The sequence below is a fragment of the Parus major genome, chromosome 4 (genome assembly GCF_001522545.3).
Source record: "Parus major isolate Abel chromosome 4, Parus_major1.1, whole genome shotgun sequence".
Classification (NCBI taxonomy): domain Eukaryota; kingdom Metazoa; phylum Chordata; class Aves; order Passeriformes; family Paridae; genus Parus; species Parus major.
This window is the reverse complement of record NC_031771.1, coordinates 34237205-34259888: the sequence shown is the minus strand read 5'-3', so window position 1 is coordinate 34259888 and position 22684 is coordinate 34237205. Positions and strand designations below refer to the sequence as shown.

The window sequence follows — 22684 nt, the reverse complement described above, 5'->3', positions numbered from 1 at the left end:
CTTGTCCAAGGAAATAATAACAACCAGACTATTACCAGCTGCTCCTCTTACTCAAGTCCAATCTGATGTGGATCCAATAGATTACTGAATTTGGAGATTTTTGTGATTTTATATCTTGGCATACTAGGTAGGGCACACAGACTATGCAAGCTACTTTAGGTTAGAAAAATATCCAGACAGTTGTTGATGTTTCAAGAAGATGGAAAAAACAACCTGTGGATGAGCAATGGACGTGGAGCTGTGGCTGTGCTTTCATGTGACACGAGAAGGGGCCTGACACACTCCTTCCCACATCAGCAAGGCCAAGCACAGAAGCCAGCATCAGCTGCTGCTGCTCCCACCATTGTCACTGCCATCATCTTTACATCGTATAATGTTGCTCCTGTTGGGAACCAAGCAAGCTGTGTTTGGAAATCGCTGTTGTGTTATTCTAGGCATTTTTATAGAGTTCAGTGTCTCGTGTTTCTGTGTGAAATGTTAAAGTGCAGTGCCAAACACTCTAAATGTTACCTGTGCCACAGTGATTTGACCATTCAGTGCATTATACCTCAGTATTTGACAGCACAGTCACATGCTGTGCTCTTCCACTGAGCCCCAGCCTCCTTAGCTCCAACATGAATGGTGATCTGAAAATGCATTAGGTTTATACTCTGTAATAACATACCCTATGTCTTTCTGTTTGATGCAAAGGTTAGAAGGCATGCAGTGAATGGGAGGGAGAAAGGGTTAACATTTTAATGTCTCTAAAAGTAAATTCCACTATTGTCTTTGCTTTGGCACTTGTGTGTTTTAGGACCAATCCTCTAATGTGAAAGCTTTCTGGCATATCATGGTTATTATTATCTAAAGCTGAAATTTCAGCTCAGAGCTCTCATAACCACAATTAAACTGTGTTTTTGGTGTACACTCTAATGTTTAAGAACTCAGAAAAAAAATAGTCTGTTAGAATGATTTTATAATTCAAGCATCAAAACTCTGTATTGATTCTTTAGTTACACAACAGTATGAATGGATGATGTTTTGATATATGTTCAGCAGGGCAGTTGAAGTATTCTTTTGTTATGAGGACAATACCATGAAAAAGGCAGTAGAAAATTAACAATTTCACAGTGAGTTTATCATTTGGATGACATGTCTTAAAGGGATCCTGCTAGATATGGAGATAGAAAAAATTTTGAATTAACTTATTCACTAAATACAACACTGGAATGGCAAAACTAATGTGTAGTCATGTGGTGCAGGTACATTAGAGACACAACTGTGTGGGAAGGTAGATTTGCTATGTATGGTTCTTAGGAGTAGGAATTCGTTAGCATTTATATTAAGCTCTGCAAATTGTGAAAGTCCACATTATGATAAACATATAAAGTATATAAAAAGTATACTGGTTTGAGACAATCAAGTTTTCATTGATTGTATGAATATATATATATTTATATACATTTAGTAATATAGTTAGAGAAGTTTCAGATTAGTTGACATATTGAAATTACATGTAAATTCCACTTGAACTACATCTCTTCTTTCAGACATATTATAATAATCTCTAGCCTAAATTCTGATTCTCTTGGAGTTCTTCAGTGCTTAAACTTCATTTATTAAAAAAAAAAAGTGGCTTCTGCTTTTTGGTCATATCTAAATTTGGTAATTAAGCATCATAGATGTATTTTTTAAAGTTTAAATCCTTCATTGAAGATTTTTTTCAATAGTTTTCCAACATTGCATATCAATTAAGTAGTTGACATGCTTCTTTATCTTATAAGGGATTTAGACAAGTGAGTAATTTTATAGTGCCACAGTAAAAATCTGTTAGAACCTAATTAGATATACAAAAAAGCAGACACTTTCAACAACTGGAGTGATTCTGTTGATCTTGGGACTCTGTTGTTGCAGAGTTTTTCTCTTTAGTTATTCATCCTGCCTGTTGCTTCAGTTGCCAGAAGCAGAAGCACTTAGAATCCATCTTAAGAAATAAGAGGGAACAGTGCTTGTCTTAATACACAGCATTTGTTGGTTTTGCAGAAATAAATATTAGCTACAATGCTTTTCAAATACTCTGTGTTTCTCATCTCCCAGTAATGAGCTGTGTCAGGATTCTATTTTCAGGTGGTTTTTGCTGATAGTGCTTCTTCTGATGACTGGGCCTTGATCTATTTAGCTGTAGAGCAGTAATTTTTTTAAGGGCTGAACTCTGGTATAAATACTTTCCCAATGAAGTCAGCGAGAAGAACTTCATTCATTGCAGTCCTGCTTTTGAAAATCTAACCTTTAATGTACTTTTTATACTGAGTTTGGGTTGTTTTGTTTTGTTGGGTGGTTTTTTTTTTTGGAGACTTCACAAAGTTTTAGAAATAAATACAAAAAGGAATAACTTGACTGGAGGTAAAGGCAGTTGTGAAATTATTTTTACTTTGTGTTTTACTACTATGATTATAATTGCAGGAATGACTTATAGATAATTGCAGGTAGAAGTAAAGGGGTGAAGTCTGTAGGGAAACGTGAGGAAAGTAACATTAATGACTTAGAAATGAATCAAAGTCATAACTGAAAAGCCCTATTTTTGGACATTTTCACTGCTGAGAATAGCTATCAATGCCCCAATTCAACAACCAAAGAATATTGTAGAACATAACTGAAGGAAAAGTGAACTACTAAAAGAAAAACTTAGTTCAGGTACAGCACAAACAGCATTTGAAACATGTTCAGAATATCTTTGTTTTTCTTTTCTACATGTCTTATGAGTAAGTAGTAAAATAACACAGGGATATTTGGCAGTGCCTCCCTTAAAATCTATGCACTGGTACTGATTTTTGAGGATACAAAACTGTATCTCTTTGAATGAGGTTAAAAAAGAAGGAGCTTGTCCCTCAGTTTAATCATGTCTTGATTTCATTGTGAATTTCTCTTCTGTTGAAATTCCAGTTAATCTGTCTTGGAAAGCCAATGCACAGATACTGCCCCTTTGAGAAGCTGTTATGGTGAAGAAAGAAATGTGAAAAACTGGCAAAAAAGGGCAGCAGACTTTTACCCTAAGAAACTGACAACTTGTACACACTCATATACTCAAAGCTGTCTTTACTAAAGGCTGAAAGTTCGTATTACAGGGAACTGCTGATCTTCCAAACATAGCCAGAGTGTGTTAAGGACAGGTCCAACTAGCCAGAGCAGATTTTTTTTATTATTATTATTGTTGTTTTATTTTTTTTTTTATTTTCCAGATTGAAAGAAATGAGTAGGATTTATAATTGCAATTGGCTGGAAGTGCCATGGGGAGATGGAGATTTAGGTATTGTATAATAATTTGTAATTTTTTTTTAACTTCACCTGTTAATGCAGTGAATATATTTATTCTTTCTTGTTAATACTTACAAAGCAATGATGCTTTGTAATAGTTTGCCTTTCTGGTAAACTATACCTCAGAGAACTTGAAACTAATGTGGCTTCTGTATAGTTAGAGATACTTTGTATTCAGCATTATCAGAGACAGTATCAGTAGGGCATTAATGCATTATCAATTTTGGAATAGACTGTGTTTGCTAATACTGTTGTTACAAACACAGTGAATGAAAGCGTTTATATTTTTGCTAATGACTTCTAAGTGAGAGACATTGTGATTTGTAGATTAGCAGAAGGCAGATAATCTAGGCAAAGAATTTAAAACATCTTTGATGTTTATTTATGGTAAATATTTATGTTGAACATATTCCCTGTGTAATATGTCCCTGTGGTATTTAATGATGAATTACTATATCAACAAATTAGTTGGAATATGAATTTTCTTTTTTCAAAGTTGGTCAGCACAAAATAGTTCTGCAACATTTTGCTTTTAGATTTTATTTGTAGTAGAGATGACACAGGTATTTTGATTTTATGGATTTATCAGAAAAAACTTGCTGCTGAATGTCTCATCCTGATGATAGGGATATAAGTTGGATCTAGGTGCAAACCAGAGCTTACAACAGGATCTGGCATCTTTTGATTATCAAATGTCACTGGAGTAATTAATAGACAATCTTCCAATCAATCCAAGATGGAAAGAGGTAAAGGAAATAAAGGTGAAAAATTGTTGCTTTCAGATCCTTCCTGCATCTTTGTTGTGTTTATACATGGCTACAAAAAAGTCTGAAAAGTAAGTGTATTTAATGGGCATAAAAGCTACAAAATTCTTACAACTTTATAAGATGTTTTTCCATATAATCAGTTAAGTGGCTTTTTTTTTTTTTTTCATTGAGTAGGATAAGCTGTCAAGAGGGAGATGTTCTCATTTATAGAGACTGGGGGGCAAAATACCAAAACCAACCTCTAAATACAGATTTAAACTTGAGGGATTTTTTGCAGCAGTCAGCCGGAGAAAATCATAGAACATAACAGAGACATAATAGAAATCTCACTGTTTTTTTTAAAGTCAGGTTTATAAAACCGTCCTCTCATACTTTTAAACTTCTGTGATCAGCTGTATGCAGTCTTATGATAATTTAAATAATCATCTTTGCTTTTGTTTTGCCAAGTTTTTGCTCTCAGTAGTATTCAGTAGTGCTGAGTCACAAAGTGCACTATGTTCTCCAAGATGCCGTCATACGTCTGTGTAAGTTTTAGCCTCATCCACTAACACCAGTGGGAAAATGGAGGTTTTATCTACAGTTTCCTATTGTGCACCATTTCATATGTTTTTAGCTAGGCCCTGATTTCTTTTCAGGTTGAGCATCTTTTTGTCATTCTTGATGTGACCTGAGGGGGGTGTTTATTGTAAACAAAAGCCTGTTTCTGAAACAGGCTGGTGGACAGGAGGAGTCCAATTGGAAACAGAAACAGTGTCTATTTCTGGGGTGTAGCTATCTTAGAGCTTGGGCTGATGACTGCCAGTGATTGAGCAACAGCCTTCACATTTCAGATGCATTGGGTTGTCAGTAAATGCAGCGGCTGGCTCTGTAGGCAGTCCCTGTCCCTGGCAGAGTCAAACCCGCACGTGTGGAAGAGTCATCTGCCAGTGTTACCAATTCTGCATTCCAGGCTAATTCTCTACGTTTCTTCAGGAATTTTGGGCAGCTTGATATAACTCACACAAGTGATTGCATTAGTATTTTACAGTTCTAGTGATTTTGTTCTTAGAGGAATAAATACTGAAAATTCATAATACATTTTGAAGATGTTTCTTCCTTGCACAGCCTCTCAAAACTGAATTTTCAAAATTCCTGCCACAAATAAGTATCAGGTCTGCCTGCAACCTTGGCTGGCTAGAAGGGTCCTGTCAGTGTGCAATCATCTAGAGGAAAGGGCAGGTCCTTCAGCAAGAGCTTCAGGATGTCTCTGGAAGCTGGGTTGGGAGTTACGGAGGGTTATGTGTGTGAATGAAGGATTGTTGTTGGGTTACTATTATTTTTTCACCTTTCTCTTTTGGGGGTGATAAATGAAAATAAAGGCCAAACCTTTACAGAAAACATATCTAATTATTTCTAGGCTTCATAGTTTATGGATTGAGAACTGAGACTGTGTATCTTATTTCTACTATAATATTTTTTTTACTGTGATTCTCACTGTATTTCTCTTTTTGCACTTGTGTATAGCTTCAAATTAATCTCACCATGCATAAAGATTCCCACATTGCTTTTCATATACACCAGCTTCTTTTTAACTTCTTCAGGCAGCTTTTTGTCTGGTTTAAGTCTAAATAATCCCTATATTCCAGCTACAAAGTTTTGTTATGCGTATTAAAAATGAACAGTGCAAAAATAGAAGTGGAATATGGTAATTAATGATTTTATTCAACCATATTACTGATATCAATATCTCAATATTTTGTTCTGTGAACCACATAGTGATTTATTAGAGATATTTACAATTAATAATAGAGCATTTTTTTATTGTTTAGAAACTAATCATTTGAGTTTCTAAAGAGGAAAAATTAATTTCATAGGACATTTGACTTCATTCTGTGCATCATATTTTCTGCTTCGCTCTGTGCATTCCAAACCCTTTCTAATTGATATGGCTTATTCAATAAATGTTGTTATTATATAGGTTCTTGGGCAGATCGCTCACCTCTGCATGAGGCAGCCAGCCAAGGACGTCTTCTTTCTCTAAGGACTTTATTGTCACAGGTGAAGACTCTGTTTTTACAATTGCTTTTATTTTGTTATTTCATGAATGTTATTTAACCTCTCAGCAGAGATTAATAATGCAGATTTAGTATGCTTTGTTTTGCTTTTTTCACTTGAATTTTTCAGACCAATACATATTTAGGAACTTTTAATATTATAAGATATAAGCTAGTGTTTAAAATATTGCCTAACCCTCTCCCCCCCCAAAAAAACCAAAAGAACTCCAAACACACTAAACAAAATTGTATCTAAATTTATGTCAGTCTTCCCTTTTCATGGTATAAATCAATATAGTTTCACTGATTTAAGCCTTTGGGTAAATAGTCAGGAAGATACCAGTTAACAGGAAGAATCACTGAAAGGTTCTGGGTTTTGTTTGCATTGTTATAATTTAAAAAAAAAAAAGATAATATCAAAGGGATAGACTGTAAATGCTAAATTTTAATATTATAATATTGTCCTATTAGCTATTTCAATAATGAGAAATTATACTATAGAATACATTTGATGAAAACAGGTAGATAAAATTGTTAGTTCTTAAGAATCAAACATCTACTGCAAAAAATTTAGAGGGCTTGGTGATTTTCTCAATCCAGTAAGTGTTTTCTTTGCTAAAATTCATAGCTTTGGATATTTCAGACCTTAAGTCACAGGATGATAGACTCACAGGAGAGTTTAGACTCAGGTCTTTGTGAGGTTTTAAAGACCACCAAGAGTGGAGATGCACCATCCTTTCCCTCATCTGTTTCAGGGTATCACTGTCCCCCAGTTAAATTTTTTTTCCACAAAGCTTCTTGGAATTTTCCATGTTCTGGCTTGGGTCTGTTGCCTTTTGCCCTGTCACTGAGCATCTAAACAGTCTGCATTATTTTATGCCTATTCCTGATTTAAAATAAATGCTCCCTGAGGATTAATTTATTGCAAGTTGAGTTTTAAGCCTAGAGTATTGTAAACTATTCATTTGAACAGTAGTATGAGGAAATGGCTCTTATCAGGTTTTGTATGATCTTTAAATACCATTTACATCTGTTTTAGGGATACAATGTAGACACACTAACAATTGACCAAGTAACTCCACTCCATGAAGCCTGTCTGGGAGATCATGTAGGATGTGCAAGAATCCTCCTTGAAGCAGGAGCGAATGTAAGGCTTTGGTTTTGTTTTCTTTTATATGAAGTCCAGTTCTATCCTTGGTTTAACTGAGAACTTTAACTATTTTCCTTGATTGTAATTGGTCTGTGCTTACCCTATTGCCTGTGTTTATCTCATGTAATTACAGCTGCCATCTGAATGCTGGCAAATGAGAGTGCTGGGCAGCCACTGAGACAGTAACAATTTGGAGTGAATCTGTTAGCAGAAATTCATTATTTCTCTTCTAAAATATGGAATGCATTCCTCTACTTTACTTGGTTCCTCTTGCTTTGAGTGTTTTTTAGGAGGCTGTTCTTTTAATCTTCAGAATGCCTGCTGTCACCCTGCACCTGTATGGTCTTAAAATTCTTTGGTCTGAGTAGAGAAAAGCGCTGTCTCTTTCCTGTACTCCTGACATAGGCTGTCTTATCTTTTATCCCAAAATGAAAATGGGATTTTACTGATCACTTTCAGTGCAATGTCTGCTGACATCAGAGTTTAAGTGCATAGCTTCCCAGGTCTCTGGTCTTTGTAATGGAAATATTTATTGTTCTTAAAATTCAGTTTTCAGAACCATGTGGAATGTGTCTGTGTTATTATAGAAAAAGATAAAAAGATACATATATATTTCCAAAACCAATTTCTCCCTACTTCAGGTAGCACAAGATAAAAAAATTGTAAGAAAAAAATTTCATTTTCCCACCTGGTTTATTTTTACTGTTTTTAATTGTTTTGTTTGGGTTCAGGGGGTGCATGAAAGAGGATAGGTCAGAATCCTGGAAGGTGACTTCTTCCTTTAGTATTATTATTATTAGTATTATTTCTGCCCCTTCCTTTAGTATTATTAGCCCTCACAAAGTTGCCAACTTTGTCTCTTTACTCTCTCACACTTATTTGGAAATATCCAGTTGAAGAGTGAGGTGCTGAGGTTGCTATTGAAACACTTGAGCCTATGCTTTTAGCTTTGTCTCCATCCTGTGAAAAATCACTTGAACCTGGAGACGAAAACAGAAGAAAATGGCAAATAATCCTCAATTCTTGCCAGAGCTGTGGAGAGAAAATCCCTTTATCCTTTTAGTACCCAAAGTTTAAACTTTCTGTATCAGTGAAACAGGCTCAGTGCAATGATTTTTTTTATTTTAAAATTATTTACTGCCCAGATGTCAATCTTTAGTATTCCAGGTGTATTTATCCAACATAGTTTAACAAGAATAATAGTAAACTAATTCCAAATGAGAAGCATGGTAAGAGGAAGACAGTTTCACAGGGGCTGGTCAGTTAACTTGTTATTTTATCTAGTACATTTATGGTTTTTTTTCATTTTATGCAATTTATAACTATTTCCTCTTTAAAAATCTACCTTTCTTTCAATTCTTTTTGTAAATAGATTTTATATATTCTAGGTAAATGCTACCACAATTGATGGAGTGACACCTTTATTTAATGCCTGTTCGAGAGGCAGTGCAGCATGTGCCGAGCTCCTGTTACAGTACGGTGCCAAAGCTCAATGGGAGTCCTGTCTGCCATCACCAACACATGAAGCAGCCAGCAGAGGTAAGAAATTACCTCCTCAATAAACATGGAGCAGTTGAGCAATGTCTCAGCAAGAGGGTTAAGAAATGTGTGTGGTTTTGTCCATGGGACAGCGTACTGAAGTCGAGCAAACTGTCATGCTTTGTACTGACAGGTCACAGTGAATGTCTGGAGGTACTGATATCCTGGGGTATAGATGTTGACCAAGATCTTCCTCATTTAGGAACACCTCTGTATGTAGCTTGTGTTTCACAGCAGATCCATTGTATTCGAAAGCTTCTTTATGCAGGTATGTCATGATTTAAATAAAAATATTACTGGTCTGTAAAATAAGCGTATTGTGCTCGCCTTTGAAGTCAGCTGTGCTCAGCCAATTGAACTGGAACCCTTGCTTGCAGGGTTCTACTTCAAAGTTTATGCTGATTCATGTTTTCTTATAACTTACTATATCTTTTATTTTTTGGTGCCATAGTAAGCATAAGAGGAAAACAGGAAGACCAGTAAGAATGCATGTTCAAAATTTTCAGCACATACAGCAGCTTTATAGGTATTAATTTTCTTTAGGAAAAACAAGGGAAAAAATGAGCTTTGAGAAATTTCATATAGTAATCATTGAGATTTCAATCAAACTATTTTAGCAATGAACTCTCACTTGCTTTCATTCTTCAGCAAGTTCTGACTTTTCACAAGGCATAGAGGCTAAGTTGCAGAGGGAAGAGGTGAGGTAAAAGGCATCTGATCCTAAATTTAAGATTATTTATTTAATCAGTGGGTAAGAGATGTTGAAGGCTCGCTCTGTTTCAGCACAAGTCCAGGAACACTACTGTCATAGCTGAAAGACAATTTTCTGTATTTCAGGTATTTACCTACAGGGCCTTTGCATCCTGCAGAGCAAGGAATTAAAATGTATATATGGATAATTCAGCCTTGCTATCATTGAACCAGAATAGGTTTTTTAGTTGATTCCATGCTATATTTAGAACTTAAACAAGCAGTTAAAGTGTTTCTCATTGAGTCCATCTCCTTGGATGATTAATTACCCTATGTCATGATTTTTTAGGTTTAAGAACAGCAAAAATGTAATTAGCATATTTTGGGATTTAAATACTACCACACAGAAAAAACAGTAACTGAAGGGCATATTCTACATTTGCTGGTGCCCTGAAGTAGAAAAGGGTATTGAGGATATAAGTAGCTATTTATGTAAGTTAATTTTTTTTCATGTTTTATCAGTTTGTGAGAATGTATTAGAAGTTGGAAAGCAGATGGACAATGAAATAAGCAAAAGCATGGTACTGCAGAAGCATGTGCAAATTGTTAATGTTAAGAAGAGTGAATTATTCAGACTTCAGACCCAATTGCTAGACCTGTTACATTATTAACTTATTTTACTCAAATGGGCATTTAAAATGCAAAGTGTTGATTCAGGGAGGAGAGGTGGTACAGAGGGCAATTTTTGGTCTCACAAGGTCAGTAAGAAGTCTGAAGAAGGCTTGGTTTTAGATGAATCAACAGCTTGCCTGCAAGGGAAATTCTTCCATACTAGCTAGTTTAGTTTAACTCATGTATGGATTTTTTTTCTTGAATATGAATGCATTAGTGCAAATTAATTTAGTCCATTTTAATTTAAAACATGTTAACAATTACGTATTAATATAAAAGTGTAATAATTAGAACTCATGGATTGGGAGAATTAATGATTTAAGGTTTTTTTTTCCTATTAGCTTTCTTGACTGTGTATCTCACCTTAATTAAAATTAAAATTAATTTATAGATTAATAAAAAAAGGTTAGATGGGATGGCAATCTATTTCAAACCCTTTGCAAGCTTCAACATATGAAAAATTATAAAGTGTCCAAGATTGCTTCTTGAGTTGGTGTACTTACAAAAATATACATACAAAACTTCAGTTTAGTGTTTTGGGTTTTTTTTAAGACTCAAATAAAGAAAATATGTTTTTTTATGTAGTGAAAATTGTCTTAAATGTGTACAAAAAGTGTTTTATTGTGATTAGGCAATAGTGATGCTCATGTTCTCTGACTGGTACCTGATACCTCTTAATCTGTTTGTACTTAGTACTTAGGTAATACAACCTAGGATAAAAAAACAAAACCCAAACAAAACATTGATGTGATTAGTTACAGATTTATGCAATAAAATTAATAAAGTGGCTAAGTGCACTGTGGCATTCCAGGCCAGTGGTGGTTTTTCTTTGTTTTGTAGCCTTGTCTTCCTTACTCAATGGCAAATTTAATTCTCTTCTTACATCTCTTTATGTGCATCTATCCACCAGGTGCCAATGTGCAGAAAGGAAAGAATTTGCAAACTCCACTCCATGCTGCTGCCCAGCATTCTAGTACAGAGATTGTAAACTTACTCCTCGAATTTGGGGCAGACATAAATGCCAAAAATTCAGATTTTGAGAGGCCTGTTGATTTAGCTGCCCCAAGCAGTTTAGTGGAGAGACTGCTGCTCTTCCACGAAGGTAAGTTTTACATGTTTATATTTGAAACTGAAACTTGTATTATTAAAAAAAACAAACCCACCTAGAAAAACCCCCAACTTAAGAGTCCAAACAACCCATGTTATAGAAGGTAACACTGTGCTGTATGAAATGAATATATGAGCATTCAGGTAATTTCCTTTCTAACTACAAACAGACTCAGCAATATTTAGCCTCAGGCCAGAGCCCATTGACCAAGCAGCATCAGAATTTATACAAGCTGAAAAAGTATCGTCATATGTTTATTGGGTGTTTACACAAGTAGACATTAAAGCTACATTTTTATTCATTTTTACAGACCTTGTTAAAAAGAAACAGGTTAAATTTCAGGTTAAAATATTTCATTTTGGTCAGCTGTCATAATATTTTTAAATATATATTTTATGTTCATATAAAACAAATTATTTTGATTGTGGGCAAAAGGCATAAGAAGTGTAATTTTCTAAATTTTCTTAAAAAAATTATAAAAACCTGAGAAACAGGAGACTAAAGAGTCTATAGTCCCTCAAGCCTCTTAAAGGTCTATCTGCTTTGGAGAGAGAGAATATTCCAAAGGGAGCTGGACTTGTTCAGACTGAAGTATGTAGAATGTAAAAATAAACCACAAGAGAATGAAACTCCTTGAATAACCATGGGCGCCTCTTTAGAGGTGAACTGACAAGTAAGACTGATTCATATTTTCCTTCTAAAAACCATTCTGTAGTCTGAATGCTATTAACAAAACCCCTCTTAAAACTGTCTATTTTCACAAATTTACTAAGACTAGTAGTGTTTTTAAAAGTTAGAGTAAATAAAAAAAATTACATGGCTTGAAACAGATATAGGTTTATTGTCCAGAGAAAACAGCAGTGTTCATTTTGAAGGAGTGGGGGTTAGAATGGTAAAGACATGATTAAATAGTAAGACCATTTAATATGGTCCAGGATCTTGGAGTATTTTTCCTGGTTATTCTTGTTGCAGTGATGCATTGGTAGTGCTGTAGCAGGTATGTAACCTGTGCTGTGAATAAAAAACGCAAAAACAACAAGTCTGCAGGTTTTAAAGTTATTGACTTCAGATATTTTCTTGGAGCTGGTTTTTAATTTTAAAAAACTGACCTTGGCTTGCTTTCTTTAGTATTTCCCTAACTATAATTAAGGTGTAAGCAGCTCCAGTCTTTACCTTTGAGGGAAGAAAGGCAATAAAGGAAAGGGAATGAAGAAAAAGGTCAAATTTGAAAAATGTGAACTTTTTTAATTTTTTTTTTTTTAAATGCCATTATTGTGCAAGACTGTTGTAAAACAAAATGCTGGATTTTATAGTTGTACAATTAAACTCTTTTCTTTATTGTTTGCAGCTACACCATCTTCTCTTTGTCAGCTCTGCCGACTATGTATCCGAAATTACATAGGAAGAGCTAGACTGCATCTTGTTCCACAGCTCCAGTTGCCAACAATACTTAAGAATTTCTTACAGTACAGATAACATAGTAATTAACTGTTAGAAACTTAAATATAGCAAGTACATTTTCTTCTCTCTGTTTATTGTATGTTTTATCTAAAGAACTGCTGGGCGGAAAAAAAAAAGCCTTTTGCATATTGCTTAAAAAATTGTATCTTTGACACCTGGTGTTGGTAATGTAATAGTAATTGGGAGCCATTCAGCAACTAGTGCCAAGGTGCTAATCCAGCTGAATTAAATAAGTGTGCTGATACTCTGGGACATGATTGTATAACTTTATCTTAACCCTCAATAGCTTTAGTGCTGTTAACTTTAATTGTGTTTATGTTTTTAAAATCTGTTTGACACACTTGAACCACAAAGAGTTTCTTCATTATTATTTGTTAAGTTTGTCCATTTGTATTTTTAAATTTCTGTTGTTTGTGTACCTAAAAATATTTGGTGATGGGTGCACTATATGCATTGATAAAAATAAAACCATTAGACTTTGATTCTTTTTCTTTATATAAAAAATTCATTAATCACAGTGAGGAGCTTCCTTTACTCTTCCTCACTGCCTGTGCTGTGAATTGTAATTAAACTGATGTGAATAAAAACTTAATTTTTTGTAGAATTCTGTTTATTGCTACAATTAGTAACTTATTTCTCAAAAGCCTTACCACAGAGATACTTTTGATATACTCTTGTAAAACAGAATTACATGGGCACTTCCCTTATCTTTTCATAAAAATGCTGTATCACAAGCATTTAATGGGCATATTAAATAATTATTTGCCTCAGAGAGAGGCATATTTTAATGTGTAGTATCTGTGAGCTTTCTGAAGTGGAGATGTGGATACTGAATCCACAAGCTTGAGTTCAGGAGGTGATTACAAGGTTTCAAACATGTCAGTTTTCTGTATCAAGATGGGTATATCTTGATAAGGACATGACTTCTCTTACTGTCCGTTTTGTAAACATTTACCTAGCTCCAAAAATCCTATTGCAAATTCCCAGAATACCCCAGCAGGCATTTCTGTGAAAAGGTATTGTTCAACTCTAGCCAGAGTTGGAATGGTGACACCCCCAACAGACATTAGAAAAGCCCAGGGCTTTGCTCATGCCCTTGAATTTTTGATGATTGTGATCTGAATAGATGAAAATGCAGCACTTATCCTTCCCCACTTCTCATTTGGTGTTCCTTTAAGAACAGAGTACATTCTCAGCGACTGATACTCAATTCCTACAAACTAAAGCGTGGGACACCTGAAAACTTGCCATTTGCCCTTGGTGATTCACCCTCTTCCATTCCTTTTCAGTGACTCCTTTCAGTATTTATGTTTCTACTGGAAAGATGCTAAGTGAGGAACTAACTATAGAGGAAGCTTTCACAAAGAGGAATGCTTACTCAGTTGCTAAATTATATGCACCTAATAAAAAGTGTAGTTGTCTTGACACTGTGTTAAATAACCTTAATTTGTTTCTGTTCCCTGCAAAAACTCTAGTTAGGGGTCTTTTCTGGAGAAGGAAAGTCACATACAAATATGAGGAGCTGCTTAGGAGTCCATCATATCCTGAGTCTGTACTGGGGTGAGTGTAGTGGTTTTTGTTTTCATCCAGGAAGCAGCAATTTGTGTTTTTAGGTACACCATTACTGTGTGTTACTTTGACAAACAAGCCAACTTTGAACTGCCAAGCCAACCACGGCACTGTTGAACCTTTCCACGTAGAATGAGCTCATTTAGAGCCCCACCTTCAGGTGTACACATTGCTTTTCAAGTTTGATCCAAAGTGGTAGAAAAAGCTCTCATGTTCTATACACCTATATCAGTTTGGAGCAAACATGGCCATTCTGCTGTTCAGAACACAACCAGATAATGTTAAGATTTTTGCTAAGAGTCACACCTGAGTCCAAACCATCTCATTGCAAATAGGTGTGATCATGCACTTGTGGCATTTGCAATATCTATTCCCACCATCCCCCCTGATCCCTGCCACCATCCAAAGAGCAAACAAGACCATCTTTGTAGTTTACAAGTATTTGGTGCTATTTTTTTCTGTAATTATACAGAATAGGAGACTAAACAAAAGAAACTGGCTTTTGGTAATACCATTATTTTGATCTCAAGCAAGAGGCACTTTTCAACATAAATCTTTTGTGAAAAGCTAATTACGTGAAAATTGAGTTCATTTTGGCAAGCTGAACCGAGTTGGATGGGGCATTGTTTCTGTTACTATGTGACAGGGACAAACAAAATAGGGAATAGATGTTGTTGGCCTGGCAGGACTATGTACTGGAACAGGTTTCTGGCAGATCAGAGCATGCTCTTGCAACATACTAAAAACAGAGAACAATGAAATACCTGGTGTTAGTACTTGGTAAAAGCCATTCCAAAAATAATGCCTTGTTTAGCCAGAAATTAAAGGAAACAGGTTTGTTACTGTTCTCATGCTGTGAGGGCCATATTCCAATGTGGCTTTGATTGGTTGAATTCTTAGTATGAAATAAATGTTAAGTAATGTATTAAAATACTATGAACCAGGATCTGAAGCAAACATTCACCCAGGTCAGAGCACTGTTAAAGATTGTTCCAATAAAGCCCTTATTAAATTAATTGTTATACCAGTTAAAAAGTGTTCTAAGGCATTTTCAGGGAAAAAAAAAAAAAAAAAGTAAAAAAAAGTAGTGTAGTATGTCAATTCTGGAAAGAAATCCAGCAGTGAAATCCTGTAGGGTTGTTGAAAGTATTCCAGAGACCCAGAGTGGCTGTCTCACTAGTGGGTGAGAAAGCAGGTGGAATACAATGATACACTGGTCTCTTTGTGTTTCTCCTGGGCCTGTCCTGGGGCTGGGGGCCACCTGGCTCTGGCCATGCCCAGTCCAGCATCACTGGCCCAGCCTGGCGGGAGCCCCACACAGGGTGGAACAAAAAGGGCATCATTCCAGTCCACAACGTGGGTTTAAAGTGCCAAATCTCCTATCTCAGACTGCAGCTGCCAGTGAAGCTGTCTCTGAAGCTTATAAACATGTCAGCACTGTTGGACAGATTATTTCCAGAGAACAATGGATTTGGTTTCTCAGGGATGTTGAACATAACTGAGATTTAATAGTAATTGGAAAGCAGTAGCTGTGTAGCTTCATATGTTCTTTCATTTAAATGGAAATATGACTTTTACAGAGGAGTCAAACAGTCTTTTGAAGACAAAGTATTCTTTAATATTAAGGGGAAGATACCTGTATTTGACTTGCTGTACTAGACAATGAAGCTACATATTAGCAAACAATCTGAAATTATTTTTGAAAAGATTAACTAGTTGACAGTTGCAACCACAGCTGTAACAGCAGACACAATTACAACCTTTTATGCATATTCCCCTCACTCCACACTGTACAAACAACTTTAAGGAAAATGCAACCTCGTGTTATTCACAATGACTGTTACCTGATGGATCCCCAATATAAAAAAACACCCTTTGACTTAATTTTTATTACTTTAGTAAGGAAAGAATTCTTAACCCTTACTCTGTAATTTAGAGGGAGTAGATTTGCCCAAGATTCCATGTTAAGGCACAATTTATGTGCAACACATTGATGTAGTTACACTATATATTTAAGATATTTTAACTGTGAAGTATTAGTAAAAATACTTGTGATACAACAAAAGATTTTAAATATAGTAGAATGGTAGTTGGGTCAATGCTTCAGATCCCAATCATCAGTCATGGGGCTGTGTGTTCAGTTCTTACCTTTGCTCTCCACCTCTGTATCAACAACTTTTACATACCAGGTTGTATGATTTATGTATTAAAAGACAGGTAGTCTTTCATTTGACAGAAGCAAGATCAGATACTGACTGCTGGAAAAGTCTTTCAAAAACTATGAATTTTAACTTCTGAAACTGAATTCTTCTTCTGCAAGCTCCATGGAACAAACAAAGGAAAACCATTTTCAAAGAATACTTGCAGGAAATAAAAGATTTGGTTCCAGCACCCAAGTACATTCAGATATGGGGATTTTAGGGTACAAAACAGCTGTATTCCCTCCACGCAATATATTCTTATATCAGCAACCCTGTAATAATACTCTAGAACATTGCCAGAGTTAAATTTTGCTATTTTAAAGAGGGAGGGAAGAAAACAACCCAGGATTTTCTTTTATTTGTAATCTCCTTTCCAGCATGGTGGCATGGTTATTTCTATAGTTAAATCAGGGCAAAGCTTACCTCTGTATTGAGGATTGTTTGATAGGATCTGCTAAATAGAGACCTGATACTATTTACAGTTTTACAACAGTTGCTATAGAAATAATTCTGCCAATTTTTAATTCCAGCCTCTTTATTTTCATGTAACTATCAGGAATTTAAATAAATTTAAAAATTTGTTTTAAAGCAGCAGCAAAAAATGTAGGAACAGATAAAGCAGATTTCTGCTTATGTGCCATCAGTTAAGCTAATAAAGAGTATTGTAACCAAGGCATCTTTTCTACAGGTGAGCAATTCTGATTATAAGAATAATTAATAATAATAATAATATATTACTTATAATTAAATTCCATACTATACACACCTTTAAAGTTTAAATATTTTTAGTATTCTATTGCCATAACTGTTTTTCCATTTGAGCGCAGATTTAGTAAATAAAAATATATATATGCACAAGTATTTATTTCTGGTCTGTCATACCATATGCATGTTTATAACTAATACAAAATGTAAAAAGAAAACAAGCATTTAAAATGTACATAGCATAGTTAAATAACTTCAATAAATATGCTTTTTGTTCCTTACAAAGCCTTTGTTTAAAAAAAAAAAAAGTTTATAAAGAGTTTTAGCCTCCAGTGAAAGAATAACAGGGAATGTTGCCAAATATGATTATATTAGAAAATAGAATTTTGTAATCTAGATAATCTAAATAAATAGATAATAAATAGGTAATCTAAACAAAACAAAAGTGACCTTCTATTTGTACTGCTATTAAAGCATAATAACAAGTGGATGAAACAAAGCATCTACTGTTTAAATTTTACTTTTGCTATAGAACCCTACACATAAAAATTAGTTTAAATTAAAAAGGGGGACAGTGTGAAATAGCCAAAATATTTCAGTTATTCTAAAAACAGGTTGCAGTTGCTGTCAATAAAGTCATGTTTGGAAGAGTGTTTATGGGTTTCACAGTTTGTTATCAGTATTTTGGTAATGTGTAGATAGTTGCTTACTTTACTAAGCACCTATTTACACAGAGTTGACAAAAATAATTGTCTGACGACAATATTCTTACTAAAAAATGGCATGGCTATATATGAAATTAGGACTTTTTCTTTGGATTATCAAATAACTTTTTTCTTTGGATCCTCAACAAACATTTGTATAGAAATCCTTTCGTTCTCATCCTATAATTTTCAAAGTTCAAGTAACTGACCTTCAGGAGGAATCAACTACCACCTTTCTGTTCTTTGACTATCAAGGTTAAATCAGCATTAACCCCCAGAGTGTTATTTTAAGCACTATAAAGTACAGAGGAAACACCTCATCAAAATGGGTTAAGTCGTATTCCTGTTCCTAATGGTGAAAAAGGATTTGCTTTGGCCCACATCAAAGCATCATTTAGTGAAATAGCAGATTTTCCATCTTCAAGGAAGAACACTGGACCCTGTAAAGCAAAAATGTTTGGGAAGGGAAAGAAAAAGAAATTATACATGTATTGTATAAAGGCCACAATAGAAAGCACATTTTATCTGAGAAGAACATAAAAACCTTGTTTAGACCTATCCACTATGCTCACACAGAGATTTTTCCCCACTCACTTAGAACTTTGATAACAGCTACACATTATGAATTGAGGGCACTTATGCTCCTAAGTCTGTCAACCCAACTTCTCATAATGTTTAAATTTTTAGTTTTATGTGTTTTGTTGTTATTTTCTATATGCTTGTCAATGATTCCAGAATTAAATTTATCTTGAATTAGAAACTGAGGTAAAAAACACTTTTCTTCTGAATACTGTCCATATTTCATCATGTCTGTCATTATTTCTGCTGATCTGTGCTTTTTCCTATCTGCAAAAAAGCCCTGATATAATGCCTCTATAAATTGTTTGAAAACAGAGTCTACATGCAGTCCACAGAACACTTTGAAATACTCACTATGAAAAGGAAAAACTACTTGTTCATGTGATGGAAGAGCTATTTGCTAATTTATTAATTTGACAAAATCTGCTCTTAAAGCTGCATTTCAATTTCAGTGCTTTCTTAAAGAGTTATGCTCTGCAACTTTGCTACGTAAAACTTGTCAAGCCATGCAAGTAGGCTGCTCTACTTTAGTATTAACTAATTTTGATTGTTGAGCTGATCTGCATGCCTAAAGCCATGACTCCTAATGTATGCTAATCCAGAAATAAGGATCCTGTAGATGACAAGCTGGTGACACCATATTTGCTATTCTTGTTGAAGGCATTATTAACAGTGGCATCTTTACATGGCTGTTAGCAAATGCTGAGAGTACAGCCATTGACAGAAACCACTGATCTAATCTGGAAGTGTTAAGAGCAAGTTTTTTGAGATTCATGGTGAGAAGTTTAGAATTTTGTTTACCTCAAAAATCCCATTAGCATTTTGTAAAAATTTTGTCACAAAACTATCCATCCCTCTTAGTCCCTAAACACCACCCTGTTACTCTTTGGGCCAACATCTTCCACTGGACAGAGGAAACAGACTCAGCATCACCTAGGAAATTAAATTCACACTGAGGCATTGTCTGGAGTCAATGTTTTCAGGAGTAGTGTTTTCAGGATCTTTCCATTTTCTCTTTAATAAAATAACAAGATATGCTAAAGAGGTGTTGTAAGGACTAATGTGTATTAATCATAAATCTCAATGTGAGTGATGAATAAATGTATTTGAATATTTAGTCTTCTAATATCTGGATTTAATTAGGCATGAATTCCAAGTTTTATACTATGCATTTCCACAGTGATAAAAACCAAAACTAGAAAAATGTTAGTATGTGGTTGAAGACAAATAATTTCCTGGCTTTTATTTCAGCTGTGTTGAGGGAGCAGCCAATAAGATACATGCACTTTAGACACAACATTTGGCAAAGGAAATCTTTCCCATGGAAATGAAAAGGTTTGGTATTTGGGAAATGACAACTATTTGATTGGACAATTCTTTATGCAGCCTTTCTTATATAGCAGATGTCACTGCCTGTCACCTTTAAGTCTGCTCCTGGACCTTTTTCCAGCCAAATGGTGGGAGGGACCTTTGATTTCTGGCAACCTCACAAGTAGTCAATGCTATCAGCAAGAAAGTATACTTCAGCTCTCCAAAACCATACCTGGATCTTTAGCCCAGTCAAACAAGAGGTATGAACATCTGAATGACTGGGAAGATTTGAGCCAGTGACACAGTCTGGCCCAACCATTCCTTTCAGAGGCTCCTCCTGAATTCGTGATGCGAGTACTGAATACAGCGCTCTCTGCGATTCAGAGGGCGGGGTGCACGGCAACTCATCTGCAGGCCTACGAACACAAAATAAATTTGGTTTTCAACTTCGCTTCCTAATTTGTGTTAGAAATTAAGATCCTCAAAGCAGTGACATTCAGACTTTACAAAGGCAATAAATATACAACAAAACAGTTAAATACTATGAGTCTCACTCATGGTAATTTTATATTTTTCCACCTACCTATTTGATTGTGTGCAAGCTCTCCAAGCATCTAATTCCTCAGAAAGCTGTTCAATTTTCAAAGGTACAGATACTTCCCGTCTTTTTAAAAGCTGACTGAAAAGGAATACAAGTAGTTAAAGTCCAAACTAGTCCTGATAATGACTACTTGCTTATAAGCAAAATATGATAGACAGTAATAAAGTAAAACTATTTTTGATTGGATATGAACTAACTATGGAAATAAATTAATCCTTCACAATATACACTATATTAAACTTTGATAACACTCATACTAGATATAGAAGTATAGCTTTCAATTTAAATTTTCTTAATTATCCCTCTTTACACCTTATTAAATTTGCAATATTTTTTTAAATTTAAGCCCATTCTATATTTTAAGGGTATATGTATTTTTGTTTCTTAATATTGTCAACTTCACTAAAATTAAGGATCAAATTTGCCTATATATGCTCCATGTGACAAAAATGCAGTTAGAGAAACATTGTTCAACACATGCTTTGGGACAGCCTTGTTTCACCTGCAGAAAACAGTTTCAAAGCCCTTTCAGAAGTCCTTGCATTTTTTTATTTATCAAAATATAAGGGGCAGTTACTACCTCACCTAATTCCGGCATCTTTTGTTTGTGTTGTGTTGGGATATTTTGTTGTTTTGTGTTGGGATATTGTTGGGATATTGTTGTTGATTAAAAATGTCCTGCTTAATTAAGCATGTCAGTTGTCCACCTTAAGCAGGTAAGTGTCCAGTTTAAGATGGGCTGGAAACTAAAAATCTGTGAGTCCTGAAGATACTGGGCAATCCAAGAAGAAAACTTTGAGCTGTATGATTATGTAGTTCTTTATATCCCAGGATAATTGAAAGCTTTGTAACAGAAAGTAACAAAAAGTAACAGAAACTGAGTTTCAAAGACTGCTTGTTACTAGTGTATTAATATGCATAACCAGAATAGCCCTTGTGTAAAAGCTTGTATTTCATGTTGTTATTTCTTTAGGTTCAGAAAAGAAAAAAGAAACCAACTACAAAAAAATTCTCCTTTTCCCTTTTCCCAATCCTCTCACCAAGTTTCACACATGAGGATAGTGAAGAGGAAAGACATGTTTTAAATTTTTTGAGATGGGATGTGAAGTGGGCTCAATGTATGGCATATGTCATAATAAGGACTGAGATTACTCAGAGTTAGGGAAAACACAGTATTACCTTGTGTATTCATACAGTGCAGGTACAATGCTATTGTACTGTCTTCTGATAGCAAGTAAAGCACCGACATAACCACACAAAATCAACAACTCATTCCGAAATCTGTAAATAAGCAAGTATCAATCATGAAAAACAACATGCATGTGCAAAAACATAAACCATACTCATATTCAAATTATAATTTTAAAACCTTATCTATCCATCCATCCAGCCAGCTTTTGTGAAGAATATGTTTGCTAATTATGCTTACTTTCTGTGTCATGGACTTCTTAAAACAGACTCCATCTGCTTTATATTGATCTCCATTACTAAATTTTTAATGGCACATACAATGCAATTCTAGGCACAATCATGTAGAGTTACAAAAACAAAATCACTCAGACCTTTTAATGTGATAAAAGTCTAAATGTAAATAAAACTGCCCCAAATATTAGTGTCAATTTCAGTTTCACCAAGTTTCCCCAACTTTTTCCTCCCTTTCGTTCTTCACGTGAAAAGGATATATTGTGTATTTGTGTATATTGTGAATACTTGTGTAGGCACCTAGGCCTAGCTTCAACTGTCCATCATAAAGGTGAACCAGAGCTATCCAACTATTTTAGAGTTAATTCAGAGAGTGGCAATCCAATGTTCCTTAACACTTGGACATAAAAGCCCACATGACTTGTGATACCACTTCAGGAAACTGAAACCAGAGCTGATCAAAGTGAAGCTCTTCACATAAGCCAGCATTGATTCACATATTGCAAATACTCCACTGAGAAAGAAGCATTAAAATATCTTATTTTTTCTTGCTAAACCTTCAAAATCTGGGAAAATCCACATTCTGTTCTCCAGACTGGAAACAAAAATGCTTGCTGGAATTTTTTTATGTCCCTCTTCTGTTAAACAAAAAAATTACACTAACAGCGTGCACCTATATATATGCAATCTGAAAGATTCCTTTAAGAAAGTTCCACTTATTCTAAGATAGGAAAATATACTCACTCACTACACTTAGGCAACATTAACTGTTCAGTCCGTATGTAACTTAGAAGATCAAGATACGGAAAGACTGAATCTAAAGTCCAGTCTGAGCCACAAAGTTGTTCTGTTAAAAAATAAAAAGAAAAATACCTCAT

The 22684-nt window shown here is 34.8% G+C and overlaps 2 protein-coding genes across 9 annotated transcripts in view; one reads left to right on the top strand and one right to left on the bottom strand.

Moving 5' to 3' along the window:
* The window catches only part of ASB5 (ankyrin repeat and SOCS box containing 5), a 40395-nt gene extending 27089 nt beyond the window's left edge, over nt 1-13306 (top strand). For 3 of the 5 annotated variants that reach the window (XM_033514001.1, XM_015624356.2, XM_015624358.1), the window contains 7 exons: nt 3219-3286; nt 6019-6098; nt 7134-7241; nt 8633-8783; nt 8917-9051; nt 11056-11247; nt 12602-13306. In XM_033514001.1, the coding sequence (XP_033369892.1) occupies nt 3229-3286; nt 6019-6098; nt 7134-7241; nt 8633-8783; nt 8917-9051; nt 11056-11247; nt 12602-12729 (852 nt within the window). In that variant the 5' untranslated portion in view covers nt 3219-3228 and the 3' untranslated portion in view covers nt 12730-13306. The remainder of the gene's footprint in view (nt 1-3218; nt 3287-6018; nt 6099-7133; nt 7242-8632; nt 8784-8916; nt 9052-11055; nt 11248-12601) is intronic. The other 2 variants (XM_015624355.3, XM_033514000.1) reach the window with 1 other exon arrangement.
* Nucleotides 13307-15883: 2577 nt separating this feature from the next.
* The window catches only part of WDR17 (WD repeat domain 17), a 56302-nt gene continuing 49501 nt past the window's right edge, over nt 15884-22684 (bottom strand). For all 4 annotated transcript variants that reach the window (XM_015624352.1, XM_015624353.3, XM_015624350.3 and 1 more), the window contains 5 exons: nt 22551-22653; nt 21564-21665; nt 20367-20462; nt 20016-20199; nt 15884-18333 (listed from right to left, as the gene is read on the bottom strand). In XM_015624352.1, coding sequence (XP_015479838.1) covers nt 18214-18333; nt 20016-20199; nt 20367-20462; nt 21564-21665; nt 22551-22653 — 605 coding nt within the window. In that variant the 3' untranslated portion in view covers nt 15884-18213. The remainder of the gene's footprint in view (nt 18334-20015; nt 20200-20366; nt 20463-21563; nt 21666-22550; nt 22654-22684) is intronic.